The following is a 23,816-nucleotide window of genomic DNA, read 5'->3' as shown; positions in this document are numbered from 1 at the left end:
CGGCCTAGCGCTTGCCTCCTGCCTCACCTGTTTCAACCGTAGTTACGTGGTTGTTGCGGCGCTGAATACTCATACCCATACTTTACTGTTACCGAAAGGAAGAACCGGGCTTTGTTTTTGAAGAAGACCCTGTTCCCTTCGCCACGCTTTCCTGGGCTTCGCCAGTCTACCTACTCTACATACTGTATACCTCCGAGCCCTTCCTCTGCACTCGCGGCAACAATCAGCACTGACCTGACTTCTGAACAGTCAGCGACGCTGCTCGCAGTCTTTTTGAAGCACAAAGACTCTTTTGATGTCTGTACCTTAAATTTAGGCCAAACTTGTGTCACCTCCCACCGCATAGAGACTGGGGGATCAACCATCATGCATCGCCGCCCATATCGCGTTTCCGCATCAGAACGCAGAATCATTGAGAACCAAGTTGACGACATGCTCACGAGAAACATCCGGCCTTCGAGCAGCCGCTGGTCCTCGCCTGTTATTCTCGTCAGGAAAAAGGATGTTTCTGTGTGGTTATGCGTGGATTACCGGGCCCCTAACAAGATAACCCGCAAGGATGTTTACCCTAGAAAAAATTCTGATACAATAAACTGATTAAAAACCTACCAGTTTTGTCTATTGCATTATGAAACGATACAACTAATACACTCATAAAATTTCTTTTAGTTCTATTGTGACCTATCAGTGCTATTTTTTCTATTAGGGTAATAGTGTATTTGTATTGGTATATAAATTTTATGGTTTATCAGTTTCTATGTGTTGTATAGTTGTAATGCAATGACAAGAAACAAGCTTTCGGAAACAAGTGAAAAATGTATATTATCACAAAAGGCAATACATATATTTCAAATGACAAAGCTCACAATTTGTGAAGGAAACGTTAAACAAATCTAAACACACACACATACACACACATATATATACATATATAAAACAACACTAAAAGGCTTCTTTATCACATTTAACAACAGGTTTTTACATTAAAAGCAATGAAACCCTCAGGCGACTCGGCATTGCTTTGGCTTGAAGGTGGCCAAAAAATCTACCGAAAAAATAAATAACTGCAATTAAAGCTATCATACCATAGGTGAAGGGACATACAAAATATGCAAAAATTGCCTCCCCTACTTAGCAAAAACCAAAAAACTAAAACAAAAGGAGTCAGTGTCTAGAATAAGAGCAATGAAACCCATACCTGCTTTGGCTTGCAGGCGGCAAAAAAATCCGCTATAGGAAAATAACTAAATGAAAAAAAAATATCTCACCATGGGTAAAGTTACATATAAAAGATATGCAAAAATTGGCTCCCGTATCTGGCAGGAACCAAAAAACTAAAAGGCAAGGAGCCAGAGACTAGTATAAAAGCAATGAAACCCTCAGGCGACTCGGCATTGCTTTGGCTTGAAGGTGGCCAAAAAATCTACCGAAAAAATAAATAACTGCAATTAAAGCTATCATACCATAGGTGAAGGGACATACAAAATATGCAAAAATTGCCTCCCCTACTTAGCAAAAACCAAAAAACTAAAACAAAAGGAGTCAGTGTCTAGAATAAGAGCAATGAAACCCATACCTGCTTTGGCTTGCAGGCGGCAAAAAAATCCGCTATAGGAAAATAACTAAATGAAAAAAAAAAAAATCTATCTCACCATGGGTAAAGTTACATATAAAAGATATGCAAAAATTGGCTCCCCTATCTGGCAGGAACCAAAAAACTAAAAGGCAAGGAGCCAGAGACTAGTATAAACGCAATGAAACCCTCAGGCGACTCGGCATTGCTTTGGCTTGAAGGTGGCCAAAAAATCTACCGAAAAAATAAATAACTGCAATTAAAGCTATCATACCATAGGTGAAGGGACATACAAAATATGCAAAAATTGCCTCCCCTACTTAGCAAAAACCAAAAAACTAAAACAAAAGGAGTCAGTGTCTAGAATAAGAGCAATGAAACCCATACCTGCTTTGGCTTGCAGGCGGCAAAAAATCCGCTATAGGAAAATAACTAAATGAAAAAAAAAAATCTATCTCACCATGGGTAAAGTTACATATAAAAGATATGCAAAAATTGGCTCCCCTATCTGGCAGGAACCAAAAAACTAAAAGGCAAGGAGCCAGAGACTAGTATAAAAGCAATGAAACCCACAGCCCACTCCCACTTGCTTTGGCTTGCAGGCGGCCAAAAAATCCGCTACAGGAAAATAACTAAATGCAATTAAGGCTTTCACACCACACGTGAAGTAACATAAAATATGCAAAAGTTGTCTCCCCTATCTGGCAGAAACCAAAAAACTAATATTCAAGGAGCCAGTGACTAGAAATTCACAAGTAAACACATAACGCGATATCAAGTGGGCAGCAAAAATATCTTTTAGTTCAATAATGAAAATCGCAACCTAGACCCACAAGCAATAAAACAATTGCCATGAGAAAGTAGCTAAATGTAATTAACATCAACCACATCACATGGTTGAGCACAAAAAAAAATTTTCAGGTAATCGCTGAAAGTGATGAACATTAACCACACCATAGGTGGAGCGACAAAAAAAATCATGTTTTCATTTTTTTTTCTTTCAGACAAACCAAAAAGCAAACGAATAGCCACTGACTAGTACCTTACGCTGCACTGTGCTGCTGTGCAGACTTCTTATGAGGCGCACACAGGAATGAAAAAAACAGCAAAATATTGCAGTCACAGCCAAGAACTAAAAGGTTCAAGGAACTTTTGAAACCATTAAAAATAACCAAAATAAACATGGCATAGGTGGATGTCTCTCACTGCTTGTCTGTGATAAGGGGCTTTGCAGCAGAAACGTCTGAAAGTTTCGAAGCAAGGTGGCGACCAAACATCTTTAGCCGTTTTTTTTTTTGCGTCTTCATCTGATTACCCCGACGTAAAAAATTGATGAAAAAAACCTGGGCAGGAAAGCAGTACAGTTACAGGTATAATTTTTCATGATGCAAGTGAATGTTATTTCTGGGCTGTGCTGCAGTCATATGTAACAATGCTACAGAGGAAAACAACAGGCCTGAAAGAATGTTAAAAAGACTGCGCTGTATATTCTTGCATTTTTTTCAGGTCATTTCTTATATATTTTACTTTGCAAATAAATGTGTCAGTATTGAATACAACAAAATCTGTGGCATACTCAAGCACATACAACAGTAAAAGTTACGTCTCTCATAGCCCGAGTTGCTCTGGGACATTAAACCCCATAAACCAACCAAGAGCAATAAGTTGCGTATCCTTGTATTCACTAGCAGGCATGAGCCCCACTGTGGTGGCGCAGTGGTTAGGGATGCTCGACTTCTGTGCCCAAGCATGAGGGATCGAATCCCAGCACAGCGGCCACTTAGTGGTGGAGGCGAAAGAAAAGGCATCCGTGTGCTGTGTGATGTCAGTGCACATTAAAGAACCCTAGGTGGTCAAAATTTCCAGAGCCCTCCACTATGGCACCTCTCATAGGCTGAGTTGCTTTGGGTCATAAACCAAACCAAATCAAACTGGCAGGCATGAATGACTCTGTGCACTTCCAAACAGTTTCAAATGTTGGAGAGCAGATGATGTGACAAAACGATGCACTTGTCTGTAGTTCAGCAAAAAATACTGAACATTTACAGAAAACCACAGTGCCTCCAATGAAAGGTGCTACATTCAGTCTTATTAGCATCCCTCAGCTAAATAACAATTATATGTGCAAAAGGACACAAAGCCTATTTTGTAATTAAGAGTTTGATGTGGCTAATAAGCAACCCACCTTTCCATGTCAGCCTAGCTACAGCACTTTTATGAAGACATCTGCACATGCTGGAAGGCGCCACTAATACAGTAAAGGACCTATGTATTACTTTGGTAGTTTAAATTGCCATTGACATTTCATTTACTTTGTCTAATAAAATGATCAAGTAAGTGCAGTAAAATTGCTATACCTTTTAGTGCATCCAGTTTCTGTTTATTCAAAGGAGGCTTCGGTGGTGTTTTCGTCCTGTTAGATGGTTTCCCAGTCACGCTCCTATTGATAAGGCCAGCTGTTGAGAAGATTCGTGTAGCGGCATCTCTCACAAATGTGGAATCGTTTCTTGATCTCATTATTTCATTGAAGTCTGAAGTCGGCAAGCTTACATGCTGGCTTATGTAGACCTGGAAAAAGTTGAAGCCAACTTAGGAATACAAATTGCTGACACAAGGCTTGACACAAGTAAAATGCAACAGTGATGGTTACCTGGCCTTCACTTTCTTGAAAAAGTATTCGTTTGTTGTCCTCGCTGTTTCTCTGGCTTTGTGTAACTGCGACTTGAACACTTGGCGAAGGTGGTAGCTCTAACAGGTGAAAAAAAAAATCAGATTGGAGGGAAATGAATTAGCAGCATGGTGCTTTGACCATCCACATGACTCAAAACCATTAGAGTAACATGCACCAATTTCAAAAATGCAAATCACCATGTCTGTCGGAGCACACGCTACTGGCATCCTCGGGGTTCACTTGCTTGATTTGCTGTGAAAATCCCTTTGGCTGCAGGCTGTCATGCCTCTGAGACACTAAGAAAAAAAACATAGTGAAGGTCCACTGACCATAGAAGTAGCCAAATAATGACTGTTACCTGTGACTGATTTTCATGCAAAACATTACTGAATCTAAATACCTTTTGATGAATAAACAATGCAGTTTTAACCAATAAGAAAAATGCAATGAACAAGTTATCTCCAAAAGCTATAGGTATGAAAAACCCAACCCATAAAAAACAGTAAGAAACCCAGACGTGAGTTGCCTAGTACCTTTTCCAAGTGCAGGACTCCTTGTTTCTTCCACATGCAGTGGCACACAATCTGACGGTGGGTGGGACGTTGGGTGGCTATCTGAGAGGAAAATAGTCACACAAAAAAGAGATGTTGCATCTACATTTGGTATTAAACATCAAAGTAATGGACAATTTTTATGTATTATGTGTCTAAACTCATGTAAGCTCTCAAGGGAGATTTCTCTCCTTTAGCAAAGCCAGTGCCTCAAGCATAACAAGCGTACGTCATGAAAGGTCTTCACAGCTCAATACACCTACCGTTATTTCCTAAGTGCCTTAATAAATTTCCTTATCGTTGCATGACACCAGACTGCATCATAACACTCAGAGCAATATTGTGCTATGCATGCACTCTTGCCCAGTTTTCCATGCATAATGCTATGCTGACGTGTGTGTCAACTGTCTGCAGTTTATACTTAACTGTGAAAGTGCCATACAATGCATTACATCATCCTTAAAACGCACATGAAAATTTTATTAGGTGCATATTTTGCACGAGAGCGTGCTGGGCTCATGCAAAAAAGCCGTTCCGGTACCGTAGAATTGTGGGGTAAAACCTGGCATCGTTCCAAATGTGACAGAAAATATATGCACGTGATTTCATATAAAAATTATTAGACCACCGTTATTTGTGCAAAGTTTAAGGTGATGTCATACCATTTCACTTCCTATTTAGCATCCATCTCCTAGTAAAGTTGGAGTCTAGTTTTGCAACAGGGATTCAACCCAATGATATGTGTACCTCGAATTATATTCTGTTAATTGTAGGTTTAGATATCCACTGTGAACTGAGACAGATGCTGCACCTTCCTTCCCCTAAAACCAACTTAAAGAATATTTTAAAAATTCTCTGAATTTCCAGGCAGAGCTGAGGAACACTGCACTTTGAGCATCCAGTTTTTTTTTGTCTCATTAAAAGGCTTCGCGACTTGAGTGGTCGAGTCCGTAGGGGTTTTGTTAGAAAAGCAGTGAAAAAATTTGATCAGTGTATCTGCCCAATTTTACGTAGACTGATGATGGAAACCATGAGCAGCGAGCGACCTCAACGATTTCATGTCATTAGAAGTAATGTACTAAAAGCTAATATAAATCTCATCCACAGACACTAATTAGACATTTATTTAGTGCATAGTGGCATCCGTCTTAGTTTCCACACCCAAGGCTGTTATAGCACAGGAATGCAAGCCTCATCGACGAATGTTTTACTGGGCCGTGGTCACTGGTTCAACCAAGGAATTCAAAACACTGCCGCACCATCTTTTGGCAAGCACTAAAAGCACATCACATACTATGCAGAAGAAGTTTTTTTTATCTACGGGTGCACTGGAGAGAGCGTAAAATAGAATAAAACAAGGCATGCACTCTTGAAGGATTATGCAGTTAAGAAAATCAGTGACACTTTGCTGACATGTGGCCATGTGGGGTACTACAGTGATAATTACATGTTGCAAGAGCCTTCTCTGGTTTCTGGAAGAGAACACTTTACATGATATTCTATAGTATGCCTTATGAGAAGTCTGCGAAAAAAAAAAAGTTCACTTGAGTCCTTTTTATGAGATTTTCAGTGCCAAAATAAAATTATAGATTCTTGTTTCTTCGATATTGCAGTGCTCAATCTATAATACATGAGGCAAGATTATTTTGTTTGCACCTTAATCTCATTACACATTTTGGTTAGTGTTGTGTCCCTCTGAAGGCATATCATATCTACTCATAAGCTAAGCTTGACCATCCCCCTAATTTTCATACCAGTCCAATACACTACACATAACTAAACGATTTTAAATCTAGCTTATAAAACCCCTCATGAGAAGGAAGGAAAGTTTAAAACACAGCGACACCTGCAATATCGCAGTTTACACCCACGCTCACAATGAAACAAGCTTATTACACCAAGGCTTCTTATTAGGTGCCTGAAAGAAATGCCACAGTGCTACGCTTGAGATTTTAGTAAAGGTTCCAAATGCAGCCCAACAATTCGAATTAATGCTTTCCGCTTTTCATTCGCATGAGCTAAACTTCCTGGCAGCCCCGAAATATATGGGATGAAAAACATCATATATATACTTACCTGTCAAAATTTTTTGCAGTCGAATGTTCAGCTCCCTAAGTAGGCCATTTTCTTTTTTCAATGTCCGATTTTCTTGCAAAAGTGCCTTGTTTTTTTCTCGAAGAGTTTTAACTTCCGAACGAGCCACTAGCTCGTCACTCGAGCTGCTGTCACTTTCCAGCAGTCTGCGTTGATGTTGCTTCATTCGTTTTGCAGAAGGTGTACGCACTTTCGGTCTGTCCTGCACCTGTTGCAGAGATTGTATATTAATTGGCCGCCAAGGCACAGTGCAGTCATTACTTACCATTTCGTCACTGCTTGACCCCGAGTCCATGATCGGTGGTACTGAGAACCGCTTGCGCTGCACTTTTAACTCCGCTTCTTCGCGAGTTTCTGGAAATTTTCAGAGCCGTTAGCTTTTTAGCTATAAGGTGCAAGCCTCAGTAAAACTGCCCTCCCGATCACTGTCCCTTCTCAATGGAATATTGTACGTGACCCGCGGCTTTTGCACTACTGTAGGGCACTAACAGCCCTACGTTCGTTTCCCGCGAACAATAATACTTGAAGATAAAACATTAAAAATGTATAACATTCGCAGTAAAAAACGTGTTACACCGAGTGTATAAAATTGAATCACAATAACGTAAAAAACAGCATGCATTATACATAGTTTGGTTTAAGACATTCAAAATACGTCGGCTGGTAAATGCCATAAACGTTTGCTGTCTGGCCTAGCGCACCATAGAGTACAAAGAAACTTACCGAATACTTCCAATATCTGTGCACCAAAATATCCGTCTTGCACTTTGTCAGACCACTTCACACTGTACACTTTCCTACGCACAAACTTCGAAGAGCCGTCAGGGTGAAAGTTCAGAATATCTTCAACGGGCACAATGTGCCTCTCCTTGTCATCAACAAACTTGACATAAGCATACATGCTTTGTCCTAAAAACATGCCTCCCATCCACGGCGCTCCCGTCTAAACCTTTTGTTTCGATGTGGCGCGCAGCTAGAATAGGGCCCATGTGGCGCGCAGGTAGAACAATGACTAGAATGTTGGCGCGCTAAAATGAGCGGCTTCGGCTAGAACCAACAATGGCTAGCACCTACTTCCGCCATGCTAGTACTTTGTAAAACCCTAAATTAAATTAAAAAGAAATTAAATTAATTAAAAGCATTCTAAAAATTTGTAAGAAAAACGATGTACGAAATTCGTTTGCTTGTTTATTTGGATTTCTGACTGGTTTCGCAAGTGTCCTAGCCGAATTACATAAGCATCCCTACAGTCTATTATTCTTCAAGGAATTTTTATTGCACGACGTAAGTCATTGCTTTCTAATTGTTTTCACTGTTGCTTCTACCAGAGCTTTCAACATCCCAAAGTGCAGCCCAATCGCCATAAAGCAGTCGTCGAGAGTCGAGACGGGAACAGGCGGGAATCCAAGTGCCTGCTCAAAAGCACCGTGCGTGCTTGAAAGCCATTCCGGCATATTGCCGTGGTTGGAGCATTGAACTTTAAGTAGAACAGCATGTTCTGTAGTCTCTCTTCTTGCTGAAATACCGCACTTCGCCCCGCCAAAGCAACAAAGGGTTTACTGAGGTTAGATTTTTTTATTGAATTACGACATTACTGTGAAAAGGCAAAGCGTTCAGTTAGGTAGCAATTAACATTGATGTACACACAATTTGACCATTGTTACAGGTTGGTAAATTCTTGTGCAGCGTCACTGTAGTTTTTAAACGATCACCTCCCAGCTTTTCTCAGCAGTGTGAAGAAACTTCATGGTGTTCATATCGCAATTGTGCGAAAGGTCCCGGAGCTCGGAACTACCTTGAACTTCCTTAGTCTAAAGGGGCGCAAGGGAGTCGCAGGGAGTTTCGCCTTAAAGGAGTTGTCCCCGTGTCACACGGCTTGCAACGAGCTTCTCAGAGCAGCCAACAGGGGTCCATTAGGCGCTGTTTATTTTGCACAAAGATATAAAAAATAATGTCCAAAACAAACTGAAATATTTTTTATACTACTATTTTCCTCGCAAAATGCAATTAGCTTTAGTCATATCAATATAAAAGAACACACATTTGCTGAAAACAACGACCATGCTCTAAACATAGCCATTTTTTCCGCTCTGCTGGACACCATGCGCGGCGTTGTGCAATACGTGGTGCAGTCGCGACAATTAAACGCAACTAACCGAGTTAGAATACAATTTTATGCAATAAAAACTAATATATTTAGGAGTAAAAATTACATTATTGAAGAAATATGTTATTAAATGACTCGGAAGCAAAGCACATTGGAAACGACAGTACTCCCTTCGCCCATCAATGGAGATCGTCGATCTCCTTTGCTTCAAAACTCCATTTAACTTCCTTCCATAATAGACTGCCGTGTGACACGGCACGTATCTCCCTCGAGGTAATGGCTACCTTGGTTGAAGGGAGTTGAAAGGAGTTCAGCCGTGTCCGTGTGACAGAGGTATCACTCACATCAGTGCCTGCTCGCATGACATGATATGACAACATGTTCAACGCGCACAGCCGAAAATTTTCTCAAGAGGGGCTTGAGCGCCGCAGTTAACCGAAACAAAGCCCGATGCTTCTGTTTCCACTCCTGTTGCTGTCCGCAGTCGAATTAGCGTGGTATAATGGCTTCTACTTTACAACCAAGTGCAATAGACGTCACCTGTGTGAACCGCCCGAAGAAGAGAAAGTTGTACCTTGAGCCGGACGCACTGTGTGGCATTCCAAGGACGACAAAATGGCGGAAGAAATCTCGGTTGTCCCAACTAGACGCGGATGTAAATAGTGCATCTGAGGCTACGATAACCCAGCAGGAGCAAGACTCATCTGAGATCTTCCTAGAACCCGCGGAGGACAGCGATGACTGCACGCCTGCCACAATGAATGATGGTAAGTAGGCTGGTCATAATTTATGTATGACCTGTTTGCTCACGAAAAGAAGATATCAGTCTGTTTAATTTGCCCTGGCAATATTCCAATAAAAAAGGATGAGAGTTAAAATATTTAAACCATCTGCAAATTCCTGCAGTCAAGCCTTAAACATTCTCTCAAAATTTAATGCCTGCCCGCGTTTCCATTTTATGTCGTCTGTTCACACCGGCTATTAACTTCAAGATTAAGTTGAACTCTCATCGCTGTGGAAGTTAGTACTTGTGTAACTAGTAAAATTTGGTGTCGGGACATTTTAAAAGGCCCGGCTCCCTTCTTAGGCAAATTTGTTTCCACGAAGCATGGGGCAAATGTAACACACTTTTATTTTGTTCTAGGTTTTAGTGTGGTGGCAATTAGCACGTATGTTAACTGTTATTGGGCACACGTTAAGATGCTTTTTTTTTGTCAGATGCTGACTGGCTCACTGTTGAAAGCGACATTTCATCCAACCCGAACGCTGACAGCGACAGCTCAGCTAGTGGCACTTCCACAGAGGACAACACGTTGTTCGATGGTTGGCAAGAGGCGTCAAAGAGGACACTCCCAAATTCTACAGTTACAGTTGCAGAAGCGTTGCTGGGAATTCTGAGCTACAGTATCGTGTCAGGTTTGAACTGGGTACAAATTGAAGGCCTTGCCAGACTGGTCAACTTCTTGCTTGGCAGCCCCGTCATTCCAAGCTCACAATATGCACTGCGAAAACTGTGGGCAAGTTCAATAACAGAGACAGTGCACCATCATTTTTTGGTCCTTCCTGTATGACTTATGCCGGTAAGCCAGCCAAACAGCATGTATCCTGCAGCAAATGCGGCAGCAACATACCCATATCCAACTTCAAACATAGAAACTTTTTTTCTACTTTGGATATCAAACTCCAACTTCAAGAACTTCTACAAGATAATGCGGTGGCAGAAGCTTTGTATCAAAATCTGAAGAACAGGGACATGTCTGAGGGTATTACGGATATTAGTGATGGTTCACTTGTCAGAAAGGTCAGAGAGAATTCCAGCTGGTGTGACATCACGCTCACACTGAACACGGATGGTGCAAGGGTGTTCAACTGCAGCAAAGATTCTTTATGGCCAATCCAACTGGTAGTGAACGAACTGCCCATTTTCATGAGATGGTCCAATGTGCTCTTGGGTGGCTTGTGGTTTGGCAGTGGCCATCCTGACATGCAAATGTTCCTAGGAACATTCCTAAATGAACTCATGAGTGCAACTTTTGTTGTATGGAAGCACAGTGGCAAAACAATAAGGTCTGCACTAAAGGTGGCAGGTGTCTGTGTGGATACACCTGCCCGGGCAATGGTGCTTCACATGAAGAACTTCAATGGACATTATGGTTGTAGTATCTGCCTGCTGCGTGGAAAATTTGCTCATGGTGAGTTTTAATATCCCAACTTTGAAATGACTCGTAAAATTTCATAAAGTGTGATGCTAACCTTAAAAGCACAAATGGTGTTATGGCCAGTAATGTTCTGGTGTTATTTCTTGTTGATTCTTTCAGGGGCCCTGAGGTATATCCTTCCTGATCATGGAGGAGCTGCCATGGAAAGGACTTCCAACAGCATGAAGGCAGATGGGAAAAAAGCACAACATACAAATGTTGTTGTGAATGGTATGAAGGGCAGAACAGTGCTATCGAAGCTGCCTGGTTACGATTTACTTTGGGGAACAAGCCCAGACTATATGCATGTGGTTCTTGAAGGTGTGGCTAAGCAATTTTGTTCCTTGTGGCTACATTCGAGAGGTGCTGAATATTACATTGGTGCACGAGAAACAGTGAACTCTTTAAACAGGAGGTTATTGGCAATTAAGCCCCCAAATTGGTTCACACGTACACCTCGAAGATTATCTGACTTCGCTATCTGGAAAGCCAGCGAATGGAAGTGGTGGGTTCTTCATTATTCACTACCGTGTCTTCGTGGCTCTTTGCCAGATATTTACATAAAACATTTCAGTTTGCTTGTAGAGGGAATCTACATACTTCTACAGGACACCATATCATCAGATGATATTCTCAGGTCATCAGATCTTCTGTCAGAGTTTGTTGTGCAAACACAGTCATTGTATGGATTGTTTGCAATGACCTACAATGTACACCAACTTCTGCATCTGCCAAAGAGTGTGGCTAAACTAGGACCTCTTTGGTCACATTCTTCATTTGCATTTGAAGGTGGAAATGGACTTCTTGTTAAACTGGTGAGTGGAGCTAATGGTGTTCCTCTGCAAATATTAGAACGTTACATACTTGCTCGAAAGTTACAGACAGCGAAAGCAACTTTAAACCTTTCACCAGGAGCAGTAAATTTTCTGGGTGTACAGAGGAAAAGAACCAGTCAGCAAACAGTTTTGCTAGGCACTGGAAAGCCATGCTTAAACTTGGATTCAAGTGAAAAGCAGGCTATTGCTGATAAGCTTGGCTGTGACTCAAGTGTTATTGAATATAACCAAGTGGTCATCAGTCAGCAAACATTTCATTCTGATCAGTATACCAGGCCTATAAAGACTAACAACAGTGCATTTATCAGCTTTTCTGGCTCTTTTTTTCTAATTCATAGAATTCTTAGTGGCGAAAATTCTTGCATAATTTTGCAGTGCCAGGAACTACTACTTGTCGAAAGGCTCTATGCAAAGCACCTTTTGATTTGTGTCAAAAGAGAAGAGCCGTTAGTTTACATAAAACCCAGTGAAGTTATGCGCCTGTGTGTGTTTATGGAAATAGACCACATTATTTTTGTTTCAACGATTCCAAACCTCTATGAAAAAGACTAACTCTCATGCTCAAAACAGTCTGGTGAACAGTATTCAGCCATGATACCGGAGGTCTTGGCTTGGAACTGTATGCGTACAAATAATGTTTGTACTTTTCTGGTTATACATTTAAAAATGTGGCATATACTGTTTCAGAATACATTTCAGCTGAGATTTTGCAAATATAAGGTTTTTGTAAATACACCATTGTCACATAATCAATTTTACGCTCATTTGACGGAATGGGTGGGGAACTGCATAGTATGCATTTTGACAGCAGTAATGTAGCTGCCAACAATCACAGTAGCCAAAAAATGACAATTTTTGGTGGCAATTATGCATGGTTTGGGTCAGTGCCCTACAAGTAGTGCAGAACCATATGCAACTGCCCTCATTTGGTGATGACAGTGATCGAATCAACAGCACTTCAATAGCAGATGATGATGACGCAAAGCTCCTCAATATATATGCAGTCATGCTAGGCAGCTGAATGATATCTGAAAAGCACAGTTGTTTTTGACAGAATGGCATCACTGTTACACCTTGCCTCAAGCCTGTTTGCTTTGCTGTTTTCCTTTGAGTTATTATAGCTGTTTCAAATTTGCCAGTTAGCTGTGGTGGCACAACCAAGACAATGACTGTTTGGACAAAACCGAATTTCCAAAAATGAATTTGATTTACATCTATCAGTGTTTTTGAGTTTGTATCGACGACTCCAAACCCTGTATATGGCCCTCATGCTGATAGTTTTGGTTGCTGTGGTATGTAGAAGGCTGTTCGAATTAAATTTCTCTTTCCCATTGCGACATGTAGTGGTCAGACTAAGAGCTCGCAGTGGAAGAATTATCTCTTCTGTTCTTACAATATGTGTGCCTTATGTTTGGCAGTTCTTTCCGTGAGTATAGGGTTGTACAAACGCATATGCTTGCTTGCATGAGCAAGCTCTGCAAGTTGTATTAACTGTTGTCTAAATAATGCTGTGTTTTCATGTTTTAATGTGTCTTATAGTAATACAGTTGAATCCCGCCACAACGAAATTTCCGCGACAACGAATAATTTTTTATTCCCCGCGAGTATCCTATAAGAATTAATGGCCTAAATTTCTCTGCACAACGAACCATTTTTGCAGAGCGTTTCCGCTTCAACGAAATTTTCGCGTTCAAAATCGAAACCGAAACTAGTTTTATTGGCGAGAAGTCCAAGTCAAATCCAAAGCCACATTAAGCATGAAATCACGTGATTGCAGTTCCGCCATTTTGGCTTTGTGTCGTGGTTATAGTGCCTAGAATATACTGACTAGTGTGTTGAGCGCGCCGGCTGGGATGGCTCGAATTGCAATGAAAGCCGCCGGCGGCCGCATAGCGGCGCTGTGGTGCGAGAGGGTGCGAGCCGGTTTCTCGCGCACATTGCGCCGCGCTGCTGAGAGTTGGAAAGGGAGCTGCGCGTTGCTTTGGCTCACGTTTAATACTTTGTTTTAGAGCTCTTTCAGGAGCTTAGGACTGATATAACGTTTTAACATGCTAATGTTAATATCGAATTGCTTTGTGCAGATTGCTCGAACTTGTAAGCTCAATCGGTACGTGAGCCACACGCTAACCCGGTAAACGCACATGAGAGCTTTCGCGTTTGGAGGAATTCAAACTCAAAGAATACAAGTCACGAAACACAGATTCGGTTTAATAGAACGAAAGCAGCATGTTTAATCAAAGGTGACAATGCGAGTGGAAGGCAATGCTGGCATGTTCTTCCCACTGGTCCAGATATCCTAAAAAGTCTTCCAAGAAACGCATGTCTGGGCTACCCGGCTTAAGTGCGCGCTTGGTTATCCTGGAGGTCATTACTCGTATCAGGCGATTGGTTAGCTTGACGAAGTCTTCTGTTGGTTGCACCCGAGTGTATATAGTCTCCACATGCCGCCGGTGCAAAAAAAAAGTAAAAAAAGTCATCTCCAAAAAGTTGGAATGCAAGGTCAACCTTCATCTTTTCAAAGTTATTGGGTCTTAAGCATAAGCTAGGCTGTCATCCACGGAAGGTATCCGCATCCATGTAACTGGAATGAGAATGTCCTCAAACGGATGACGGCCTCCGTGGTGGTTAGGTGTCTGCAGTGTAGCCTGGCTGCCACTCTGTTCACCCACAATGCCCGCTTCACTGGAGCCGGAGGAGTCGTTGCAGTCTTGAAAGCCAGCTTCGAGAAAACAGGAGCCCTCGTTGATTTCCGAGCCCGAATCGCCGGGTCCAATCCCTGCGTCCCGCTTATGGCGTTTACGAGCTGGTTGCTGCTCGCATATATGCTTCTTTCCTTCCTTTTTGGTGCCGTCTTGGGCACAAGGTGTGGAGGGTATAATGTTAACGTTTTGAAAATAACGATGATAAAATAACCATCTTCTACATGCTTCTGTTTCGCACCCCAGTTATGTAACCCCCCTCACATAATACTCCAATCGGAGCTCGTGAGATACTGAAAAAAAAAAGAAAAAAAAAACAACACAAACGAGGAACCTTTACTTACAGCAGCTAATTAAGGCGGGGGTCCCACTCCGGCAGCGCGAATGTGCCATTTTAGGCAATGTTTGCGTGAGCATTCTGCGCGTTGTTCTTTTTCGAACATCACAATGTAGGCATCATTCGAAAGCTTAATATACTCTCTGTCAAATGATGTGCGCTGCTTTAGTGTGTCAACGTTATCAACTGCATGAGAGGTGGTTTTGCAGATGACAAATTCGCTAGCGTCGTTGATATACCCTACTTCGGATTAGTTCACTGAAGAAACTGCTGCACTTAGAACAGTTTCCTTTGGCCTACACATAGAATGGGTACTTATATTATGAAACCTGAAGCGTAATTAGTTTTAATTTAATCAGTCTTTGATCGGCAGCCTTTTAAACATGGTAAAGTTTGGCTATTTTGGGCACGAATATCTGCGCTTTATCAACGTGCACAGCAGTAAAATTTTTACCACTTCGGGCGCACATTATAATAGTTGAGTGTACGAAGTTTCATCGAAATTTATTCGCTAGTTCGTTTTTAATTACCTTTCCAATTTGAAGATTTCCGTAATACTGCCTCACATCGCATAGCTTGACCAGAAAAACCGCTCATTCTACAGCCTAGGAATCATGCATGGCGAAACTAGAATAGTCGTTATTTGTGAACCCTGATCGCAAATTGCGCTTTATACAATTAGCACGATTATACTGAGCCTTCAAATGTAATCAATTTTTCGTACACGACATTCAATGGAGAAGGCCGTCATACTCAACAACGTGAGCCTTGTTTGAGTTGGCTTTTTTTAATATTGTATTACTGTAAAATAAAGTTAAAATAAGAAGCACAAACCATGGTGATAATTAGTATTTGCACCTGTATTCGGTCATTAAAGGTTTTTCACTGCTAGCGCCATCTAGGTAAAAGCAGCAAAAGTGTGAGTTCATTCAATTGCCAGGAGAGGCGCGCGTGACTACACTCCTTCAAAGTACTGAAGCTAGTCAAGAAACCTAGAAGTCAGCTTCTCTGCAGTGCAAAAACCCCTTCACCATGGCGGCCAAACCTGTTTTGGGGGCACAAAACAGGTGCAGTGCAGGAGACGTCTATTGTGGTAATAATGGCCACGTACATTTCCTGCACCCCTCTTCTTCTTGTCGCAATTATGGGATTAAGAACCCCTCCGTTTGTGAGTGCCATTCATAACACCTCCCCTGCCCCTACCTCCTCCAGGCTCTCAATAGTGAAGGAATTCTGCTCAACACGTTCGCGCATGACATCAGGCTGGACATAGAAGTATTCTGCGCTGCACCCAACTTCTGCCCTCAAAACAGGTTTGGCTGCCATGGTGAAGGGGTTTTGCTCTGCTGACTTCTAGGTTTCAGCAACCCACCTATACTACTTTTGTGCTGTGAAGTGTCTTGCTTGTTGTTATTTGCATTGCTGTTTGTGAGGCGAGTGTCACACTTTTCAAAAATTCATTGCCTGTCGAAACAACTTCTTTCTGCAGCAGATCCGGTTTCAAACATCCCATGAGGAAGAATTTCGACAACTCTCTCACCTGATGCAGAGGCTACAATTCATCATATAGAGGAAAGCAGGGAGTGTCAGTGGAGTGAAAGGAATGAATGGATACCTGGAGGCACCACTCGATTGAGAACGTGGTGCGAGACACCGCTGGTTCCTAGCACAAGGAGACGCATCTACTCAAAGTGGAAACACAAACAGTTCATTAGGGAAGGACCACGGAGTGAAAGCTTTTTTTAGGTGACAAGACATGACACGCACACTACGTGCGTGCACATGTTTTGCGCGCATACACTGTGGTTTATGCGGGGGCTATTCGCTCGCACGAAGAGCCTGCACATGGTCACCGCATCACCCTTTGCACCCCTGCATTGTGTGCGAACAGTGGACGCTCGCCTGCAGTGCTAAGCCGCTAACCTTCACGCCCAATCGCTGAGGGGCTTTGCGCTATTTTGTGCTTTTCTGAATATGCTTCTGGCCCTGTACTTTTTCCCTCACGCATTCGTATTTCGCCAGGCGCTTCAGGCTCGGATAGCAAGTGACACGGCTAGCAAAATCCAAACAGAATGCGCAGAATCTTCCGGTAAATTTACATGTATCGGGCTTGCTTTTCGGCTGGCGACAAAAGTGCAAATTTATCAAAATTAAGACATGCCTTGACAGATTGCAGGTTGCTTGGACGAGGTTCTTCATCCGTGCGCGCAGTTGGTCCAGTGGTATTTCTCGCAAAATGTAGACATTATGTGTTTGACAGCGAGTGCTACGGATATCGCCACGTTATGCTGCATGGTGTGCTGGCAAAATGCTCGCACATGACATCACGATACGCCAGCTGGCATACCACGCGTATGATCCACCGTTTAGATGCTATGTGCGTCATGCGACTCTCAAATATTGGTCGAAAAAGGAATAGGACAGTAGACCAAAAGAAATAGTTTCGGCCGGCGGTATCGACTGGTTGTCTCCTTCCCATCTCCGTTGGTGCGTGCTCTGTTCCCTAGAGCTTTCAGTGGCACACGTGTGCTTAGGTGCAGCTGTCCTCTCGGAAAGCACCGTTTTGAATGTAGCTTCGCAGCCGCTACAAGAAATACAACTGCAAAAGGACGACGTCGCATACGGAGTACAGATGAAAAAAAAAAAAAAGAAACGAAGGAATTCGACGCTGCTGAACCGAATGTCGAGCGTTAGCTGAAATGAGAATGTACACTGTTTTGGTTCAGTGCTTTTCATGCTTATAAACATTACAAATATGTGCTCATAGATAATCAAAAACCAGACGTCATCACCGATAATCACCGTAATGAAACGTAACAGCCGTTGTACGTCTGTCTAATTGTATTTGGTCACTTACGAAGCGTGTATGGACATCTTCGCAAAGGTGGGACAGTTCACCACACTACGCTGCGTGGAAAGAGAGAAGTTTCGACTGCAGACAGCGTAACATAAACAAAGTGACGCCGAGAGGACAGCTGGGCGCATTTCACTGTGACAAGAGAAAAGTGCTTGCCTACATGTAAACCGAATTACCGGATTCCTTCGGCGCACACGCAGTGGCATTAGTGGGGCCAAGTAGGGCTAATGCGCGTGCACAGCCGGCACTCTCTACTTCTCTGTGCGTCTACGCTATGCTCAAAATAGTAAGCCTCGAAGCCGTGGATTCATGTTTCAAGGCCAGGGGTCTGTTCTATTATTATTATTATTATTATTATTATTATTATTATTATTATTATTATTATTATTATTATTATTATTATTATTATGCAATGCACCGTAAACGCTTTCGCGGACATTTAGTGCATGTGGTGGGTTGACGGAATGAAGCGCGTGTCTGTATCGGGCGGTCGTGCAGAACAGAGTACTGATATCCATCGCGGCACACGCACATCGCCACTGTTTTTAGACTGCCGCAATGAAAAAAATCGAACGTATTTATTAGCACAATGACAGCCTCCCTTTACAAGCGCACATGGTCATCCCCGATTAGTCATCGCAGTGAAATTCCAAGCTTTTTGGGTGTTTCTTGCACCTCATTCCAGTTTTGTACCGAAAAAAAAAAAGTAAATAAACGTCGCGTTTGGTTTTGACATAGGACATCGTTTTCTTCACACCTTCGAACACGTCAGTTAGTTTTAGTAAAGTAAGTAGAGGAGGCTCAGAATTTTTGCCTCCGAATGGCTGAATATCGATTGACACCACCGAAATGAAATATGCGACGATGTGTGGAGCGGAAATCACATGACAGTCTGATTCGGCGCGCAGTTTTGACGTCGAGGTCACCAGCGGCATTTTTCTTTTTTTACTGAAAGCATTTCCGATAACAAACATGCAAAGCAGTAAAAGAAAATAAAACGAAAGACTAACGCTAGTTGTAATCCTTACTGCTTAGCATCAAGGAGCCACGTGGTCTTACTCAAAAAGATTCAGAAATATAACCATAGTAGCACAGCTAGCAGTGCGAAAGCAATTCCAAGCAAACACGCAGAAGACACGCGGCAATATCTACCAAGGCAGCAGTTGCTGCTTCCCTCAGGAGATGGGAGCCTGAGTTTTGCACGAAGGTGCATTCACGAACTGGGCTGAACCTGTTCAATCCGTTTCGAAATGATTTTTGATAACAATACCACGTCAATTCGATGTAGACAGCTGTATGTCGAGACCTTGTGGTGAAACCCACAGTTGACCGCGCCGAGTTATCGCTATAGCTTCGTTCCCACGTGTAGCGAACATCACCCATTTTTGCTGTGCACAGATAACAAATGGCGACCACGCCTTGCAGACAACTTTTTTTTTTTTTTTAGTGATAGGAAAACAAATTTCCACTCCTTTGCAATGATAAAATCGGAAATAAATGGGAGGGAATGGAAACATAATGTCCAAAAAACAAAATGACTTGAAACAGCATCGCCGCAGAAGAAACTGCATAAATATTCGCAGCATTGCCATTTTCTTGGTTTAGAGAAATTGCTTCAAGGGTCTATCAACTTGCATCTTGAGCGTTCGCGAGCATACTTCAGCCGACTGATTGGAAAGTCATTCTAAGGAGTTCTTGTGTGGACAAAAAAAGGAGGATAAGGGTTAGGTGCAACAAGGGGCCCTGAACCAGCTCTGCCATTGTTCAACTCTAATCCTGCTGAAACGCTGCATGGCATAGTGAAACAACAAAACATTGGGGTGAGGTCAACGAATTGCCACCATGATTTATCTCATGATAGAGGAAGAGAGAAGGACAGGGACTGGTCATTTTGGGCAAGGGCTAAAAATATACAGGCACGAGGGACAGGCAAAGCGCTTTGTCCCATGTCTCTCGACCATCCCTGCCTCTTTTTTGCGCTTTGTCAAAATGAGCAAACTCCACCAACTAGCCCAAGAAACAGCATTGCAGAGAGACAGTGTGCCTAAAGCTCATAGCCGCTTTTTGTAAGCCTACAAAAGCTAGTAAATTCAGACTAGATTGACCAAAATTGACCAAAATAATCTGGGCATGCACTGGGAAAATGTTTTGTATAACATGAAAATGAATACATTCCGATGCCTGTGCTGCTTAGCATTCGTCAAGTTTTTTCTCTCAGTGTGGCTATTGAAGAAAGTATAAAGGCATACCACTTCCCCAAAGTACATCCAAAATTGCGTCATGTTGGGGGTAGAAGTGGCGTGGGGTGAAGGGAACTACTGGAATACATAAGCCCCGACTCCAAACACACATGCGTCATGCACTGCCGCGCTAACGTCGTCGCACGCGTCAGCCAAAGCCGGTCTGCGCATGCGTGCATCGCGAGCTCTGATGCTGTGATCTGTCCCTGCCAGATATCTGGCGCGTGCTACACGCGTCGAAAACTAGCGAGGGGTTGGGACCGCGCGGCTGTCCCCTACTCCGTTCTTCTCGTCCTGAAGTCCACTTAGCCCCTGCTTCTTTTCTTCGCAGAATAGTTTTCTTCACGGTTTTCAAATTTTCTCAGTCCGCGCGAGAGGGTGAGCGAGCCAGCACCACGAACATGCAGGTGCATTCCCCTTTTGCGACGCCTGCCGTGACGGCGGCGTTGACGTCGCGGCGCATGGAAAGTGCTTTGGAGTACCCGCTTTATTTATGGCAGTTACGAGGGTTTACCTACAGAAGGAATGTGAGGATTGACAGCCATGTTTGTCAGTTCTTCGATTTTCCGTACTGTTTCCTCGGACTGTTTTTCTTTTTTCCATCAATGATGAAACAAACCCTTCACACATTCGTGGGGACAATGTTTGCAAACGGTGTAGGTTCGCCAGTACTTGTCTAAATGGGGCGATCCCCCCCCCCCACCCCCCTTCTTCATTGGAACCGCAGACGAACCAAAAAGGGCATCTTAGTGTACGATCCCCAGACATGTCAAAAGAATTCCGGGGCTGGCAAATTTCAAATTATGAAATCATTGTCAAGAAACACATGTGCTAGTTGCAAAGCGGCGCATATTTAGATAACTGCTCGTGATGTCGCACTTTTCTGGTCGTCTTATTGCTCAGAATATGTTTATTTATTTATTTTATTTACATTACCCCTCAGGGAGGCATTACATATATTTTGAATATATTTCAGAAATATGTTGCACTCACGCTCTCGAGTGCTGCTAGTATGGCAGTCCGCCTTCTCAACGCACCTTATAGCTAAAAATGTCGCAACAAGAGCGCAGACTGACTTGAAACTAGAGCTCGCGGTAGTTATTGTAGCTGGAGTACCATTACCAATGTACGCTTACTACCAGCGCTGGTGCATTCGCCTTCAGCCCACCTGCTCATGTTGCTGTATATAGCACAAGGAGCTCAATCTAAAACATCAATCTATTCGTTGTGTCGTCTTCTGACCTTGTGCTCCCGTCCACGTTCCGCGCTGTCACCTCAAGATGCATAAGCAACACGCCCAAGCTGCTATTCTAAATAAAAACAAAAATGGGGGAGGGGGAGGGGCGGTTAGCTTACCGTCAACACTATATATATATAGTGTTGAAACACATTGAAACATTGAAACACACGAGGCTATAGCCTCGTGTGTTTCAATGGAAATGCCTCCACCCCCCCCCCCCACCCCCACCAGGGAAAAAAGAAAGCGGTCAGCGCGTTATGAAAAGGAAAGTACGCACACCCACATATATCAGCGCGCGCGTTTTTTTTTTTCTACTTTTATTACAACAGAAAAATTACCGACGATTACGTTACTTCCTAATGCGAAATTTGAGCATATCTCATTGGCTGTTCCAGCTTTTCGATAGATTGAGGCAAAGACAACTTTTTTATTTTATTTTTCACACGTATTTCTTCAAGAAACACTCCACTAACAGTTCTTGACTGTCATGAAGGAAGCTTTGTGGATCAGGAGTTCGCGTAGTGCAGCGTATGGACCTGTAGGAGCGTTGCGCAGCGAAGAGATAGCAGCGACTGACTGATGCCGCTGACGCCGCTAGCGAGTCAAGTCAACGTGGCTCTGCGTTTCGGCTTAGGATGTATGCACCGCGATCCACTTACACCGGAAAACACCGTCGCCGCCACAAAGGAAAAAGGTAGGGGGGACACGCAGCGGCGAATGGTGGCAGGAGCGTGCGCTGCCCTGGCTGCGGAGCTGGTTACGAGGGACAACGCAGACGGCGACGCGAAACGCAGGAACGGGCGCCAAAGAGCTGGGCTCTAAAAAAAAAAAGAAAAAAAAAGAAAGCTGTTCAGCACGCCCAATGCCACATCAGGGCAGCGCGAGGAAGTACATGTCCGGACAAATTCTAGGGGCAGTAAGCAACCGAAGGGCGTCTTGCATTATTCTTTTGTTGCACATACAACCACAGAAACGAATCCTTTCACTCCAAAGAATGCCTCAGTGGCAGCCAGTTATGCATTTTACCGTGGTTAGCACGAGTGATTGCCGTTCTATTCTTGTTATGAAAGCAGGTGATGCTGGTAGTGAATAAATAAATAAGTAAATAAATATATAGAAAGTACACCGGATTCGCAATGCAGCAAAGACGTACATCTAACCAATGAAGAGTACAGAGGAGATTCAAAGGGGAAGGGTCGAGAAGGAGCGGTCTAACGCGCTTGCGAAACTAACCCGCTTCTACTGGCGACGTTGCCTCATAACTGTCTGCTACCCTCCCCTCTCCAATTCATTTCCCCCAAAATTTAGCCTGAATGCATTGCGGCAGCTGCGTGGTGCTTACCCTTTTGGTAGGTATTTCACACCTATTTCGCAATGCCGACTGTCCTCTCTAAGGTAAAATGAAATTGGCCATCGCCCTTTTCTCAGCTCATTAGGTTACCAACGTCAGTTTCTATGGTTAGAAAAGCCCGAACTAAAAAAAAAAGAAAAAAGAAAATGATTACTGTTGACTGAAACCAACTTTATTGCAATTTTATTATGTGCAATAACGTTTGATAAAAGTAGCTCTGCACCAGAGAGCTCGCAAGAATATCCTACTATAAATGCCATAACTTCAAAAGCGATAACAGCTCAAAAGATGGGTATCAAAGGAAAGACAATACAGGTGTCGATTTCAGCCAGAGTTCATGACAAAACCACCAAAGATGTATACTTCGTCTCACAAAATGTTTTTAGTACTGTGAAAGGCCTGGGCGCCATGGACCAAGAGCACTTGGACACTTGCGCGCGAGCGAGGCAAACGCGTTTCCCTTTTTGTTTTTGTACTTTGTAACTAATGTACAAAGCTCCCCCTGTAATTTCTTGTTATAGCTCCCCTCTGCACTTCCCCTCGCTTTCCTCTCCCCATCATTTTGCTTTCCCGCCGGCTGCAGCTTGGGCGCTTCAGATTTTAGATAGCAGTTGAAGGGGCCGGCAGCACTCTTTTCCTTCCTTTTGTTTGAATAACCACTATCCACACCACCTATAATAGGCAATTGTGCTCCCACTGTCGCCCTTGCCGATTCGAGGGGTGCGTCGGAGCACAATTACCTATTACAGTGCGCATTTGAATGGGCCAGGGAGCCCCTGCCTTTAGCAGTGGTGCAAATCTTTTGTGAGTCAAAGTATAGTATACAAAGGCCACATAAATATCTTCCATCATATCGCACCTTTCCATTTTTGGTATACACTTGAGCTATCCTGAACATATATCGACTATGTATCATCAACTCGCTCAAGCTTCCACTCTATCCAGAACAGTGAACAACAAAACGAGGTGGTACTTTTCATTTACGTTACGCACATTCGGTCATGGCCGAATCGAGCGGCGGCGGTCCGCGTCGCCGCTCAAGTTCAGCCGTGGTAAGGCAAG

The 23,816-nt window shown here is 43.1% G+C and overlaps 1 protein-coding gene and 1 pseudogene across 3 annotated transcripts; one reads left to right on the top strand and one right to left on the bottom strand.

The window, feature by feature from the left end:
* Positions 1-803: 803 nt before the first annotated feature.
* LOC146202849 (BEN domain-containing protein 5-like) lies at positions 804-8,447 on the bottom strand. 2 transcript variants are annotated; one of them, XM_084588382.1, is made up of 8 exons: positions 7,613-8,447; positions 7,155-7,243; positions 6,872-7,097; positions 4,778-4,858; positions 4,442-4,540; positions 4,224-4,321; positions 3,931-4,141; positions 804-2,916 (listed from the first exon to the last, which is right to left on the bottom strand). In XM_084588382.1, exons 1-8 carry the CDS (start codon positions 7,815-7,817, stop codon positions 2,885-2,887), a joined length of 1,041 nt encoding a protein of 346 aa, XP_084444508.1. In that variant the 5' UTR covers positions 7,818-8,447; the 3' UTR covers positions 804-2,884. The 2 variants fall into 2 exon arrangements, with proteins under 2 accessions (XP_084444508.1, XP_084444507.1); XM_084588381.1 differs by having other exon boundaries at positions 804-4,141.
* A 242-nt stretch (positions 8,448-8,689) lies between these two features.
* On the top strand, positions 8,690-15,051 carry LOC146202848 (uncharacterized; annotated as a pseudogene). The gene is made up of 3 exons (XR_014703783.1): positions 8,690-9,763; positions 10,215-11,188; positions 11,315-15,051. The product of XR_014703783.1 is annotated as an uncharacterized LOC146202848 (transcript).
* The last annotated feature ends 8,765 nt before the right edge of the window (positions 15,052-23,816 follow it).

Source organism: Amblyomma maculatum, chromosome 1 (assembly GCF_055883805.1).
Source record: "Amblyomma maculatum isolate TAMU_Amacu chromosome 1, ASM5588380v1, whole genome shotgun sequence".
NCBI lineage: Eukaryota > Metazoa > Arthropoda > Arachnida > Ixodida > Ixodidae > Amblyomma > Amblyomma maculatum.
The sequence above is the reverse complement of the archived record's forward strand: the minus strand, read 5'-3'. Positions and strand labels throughout refer to the sequence as shown.

Bases quoted from the DNA above. Each gene is read 5' to 3' on its own strand.
- LOC146202849 (XM_084588381.1), bottom strand. From the start codon at position 7,817: ATGGGAGGCATGTTTTTAGGACAAAGCATGTATGCTTATGTCAAGTTT. The intron at 4,541-4,777 runs GTACTAGGCAAC...TTTTTTTCTTAG, and splicing joins GAGTCCTGCACTTGGAAAAG to TGTCTCAGAGGCATGACAGC. The intron at 4,142-4,223 runs GTAACCATCACT...AACTTTTTCCAG, and splicing joins TTCAAGAAAGTGAAGGCCAG to GTCTACATAAGCCAGCATGT.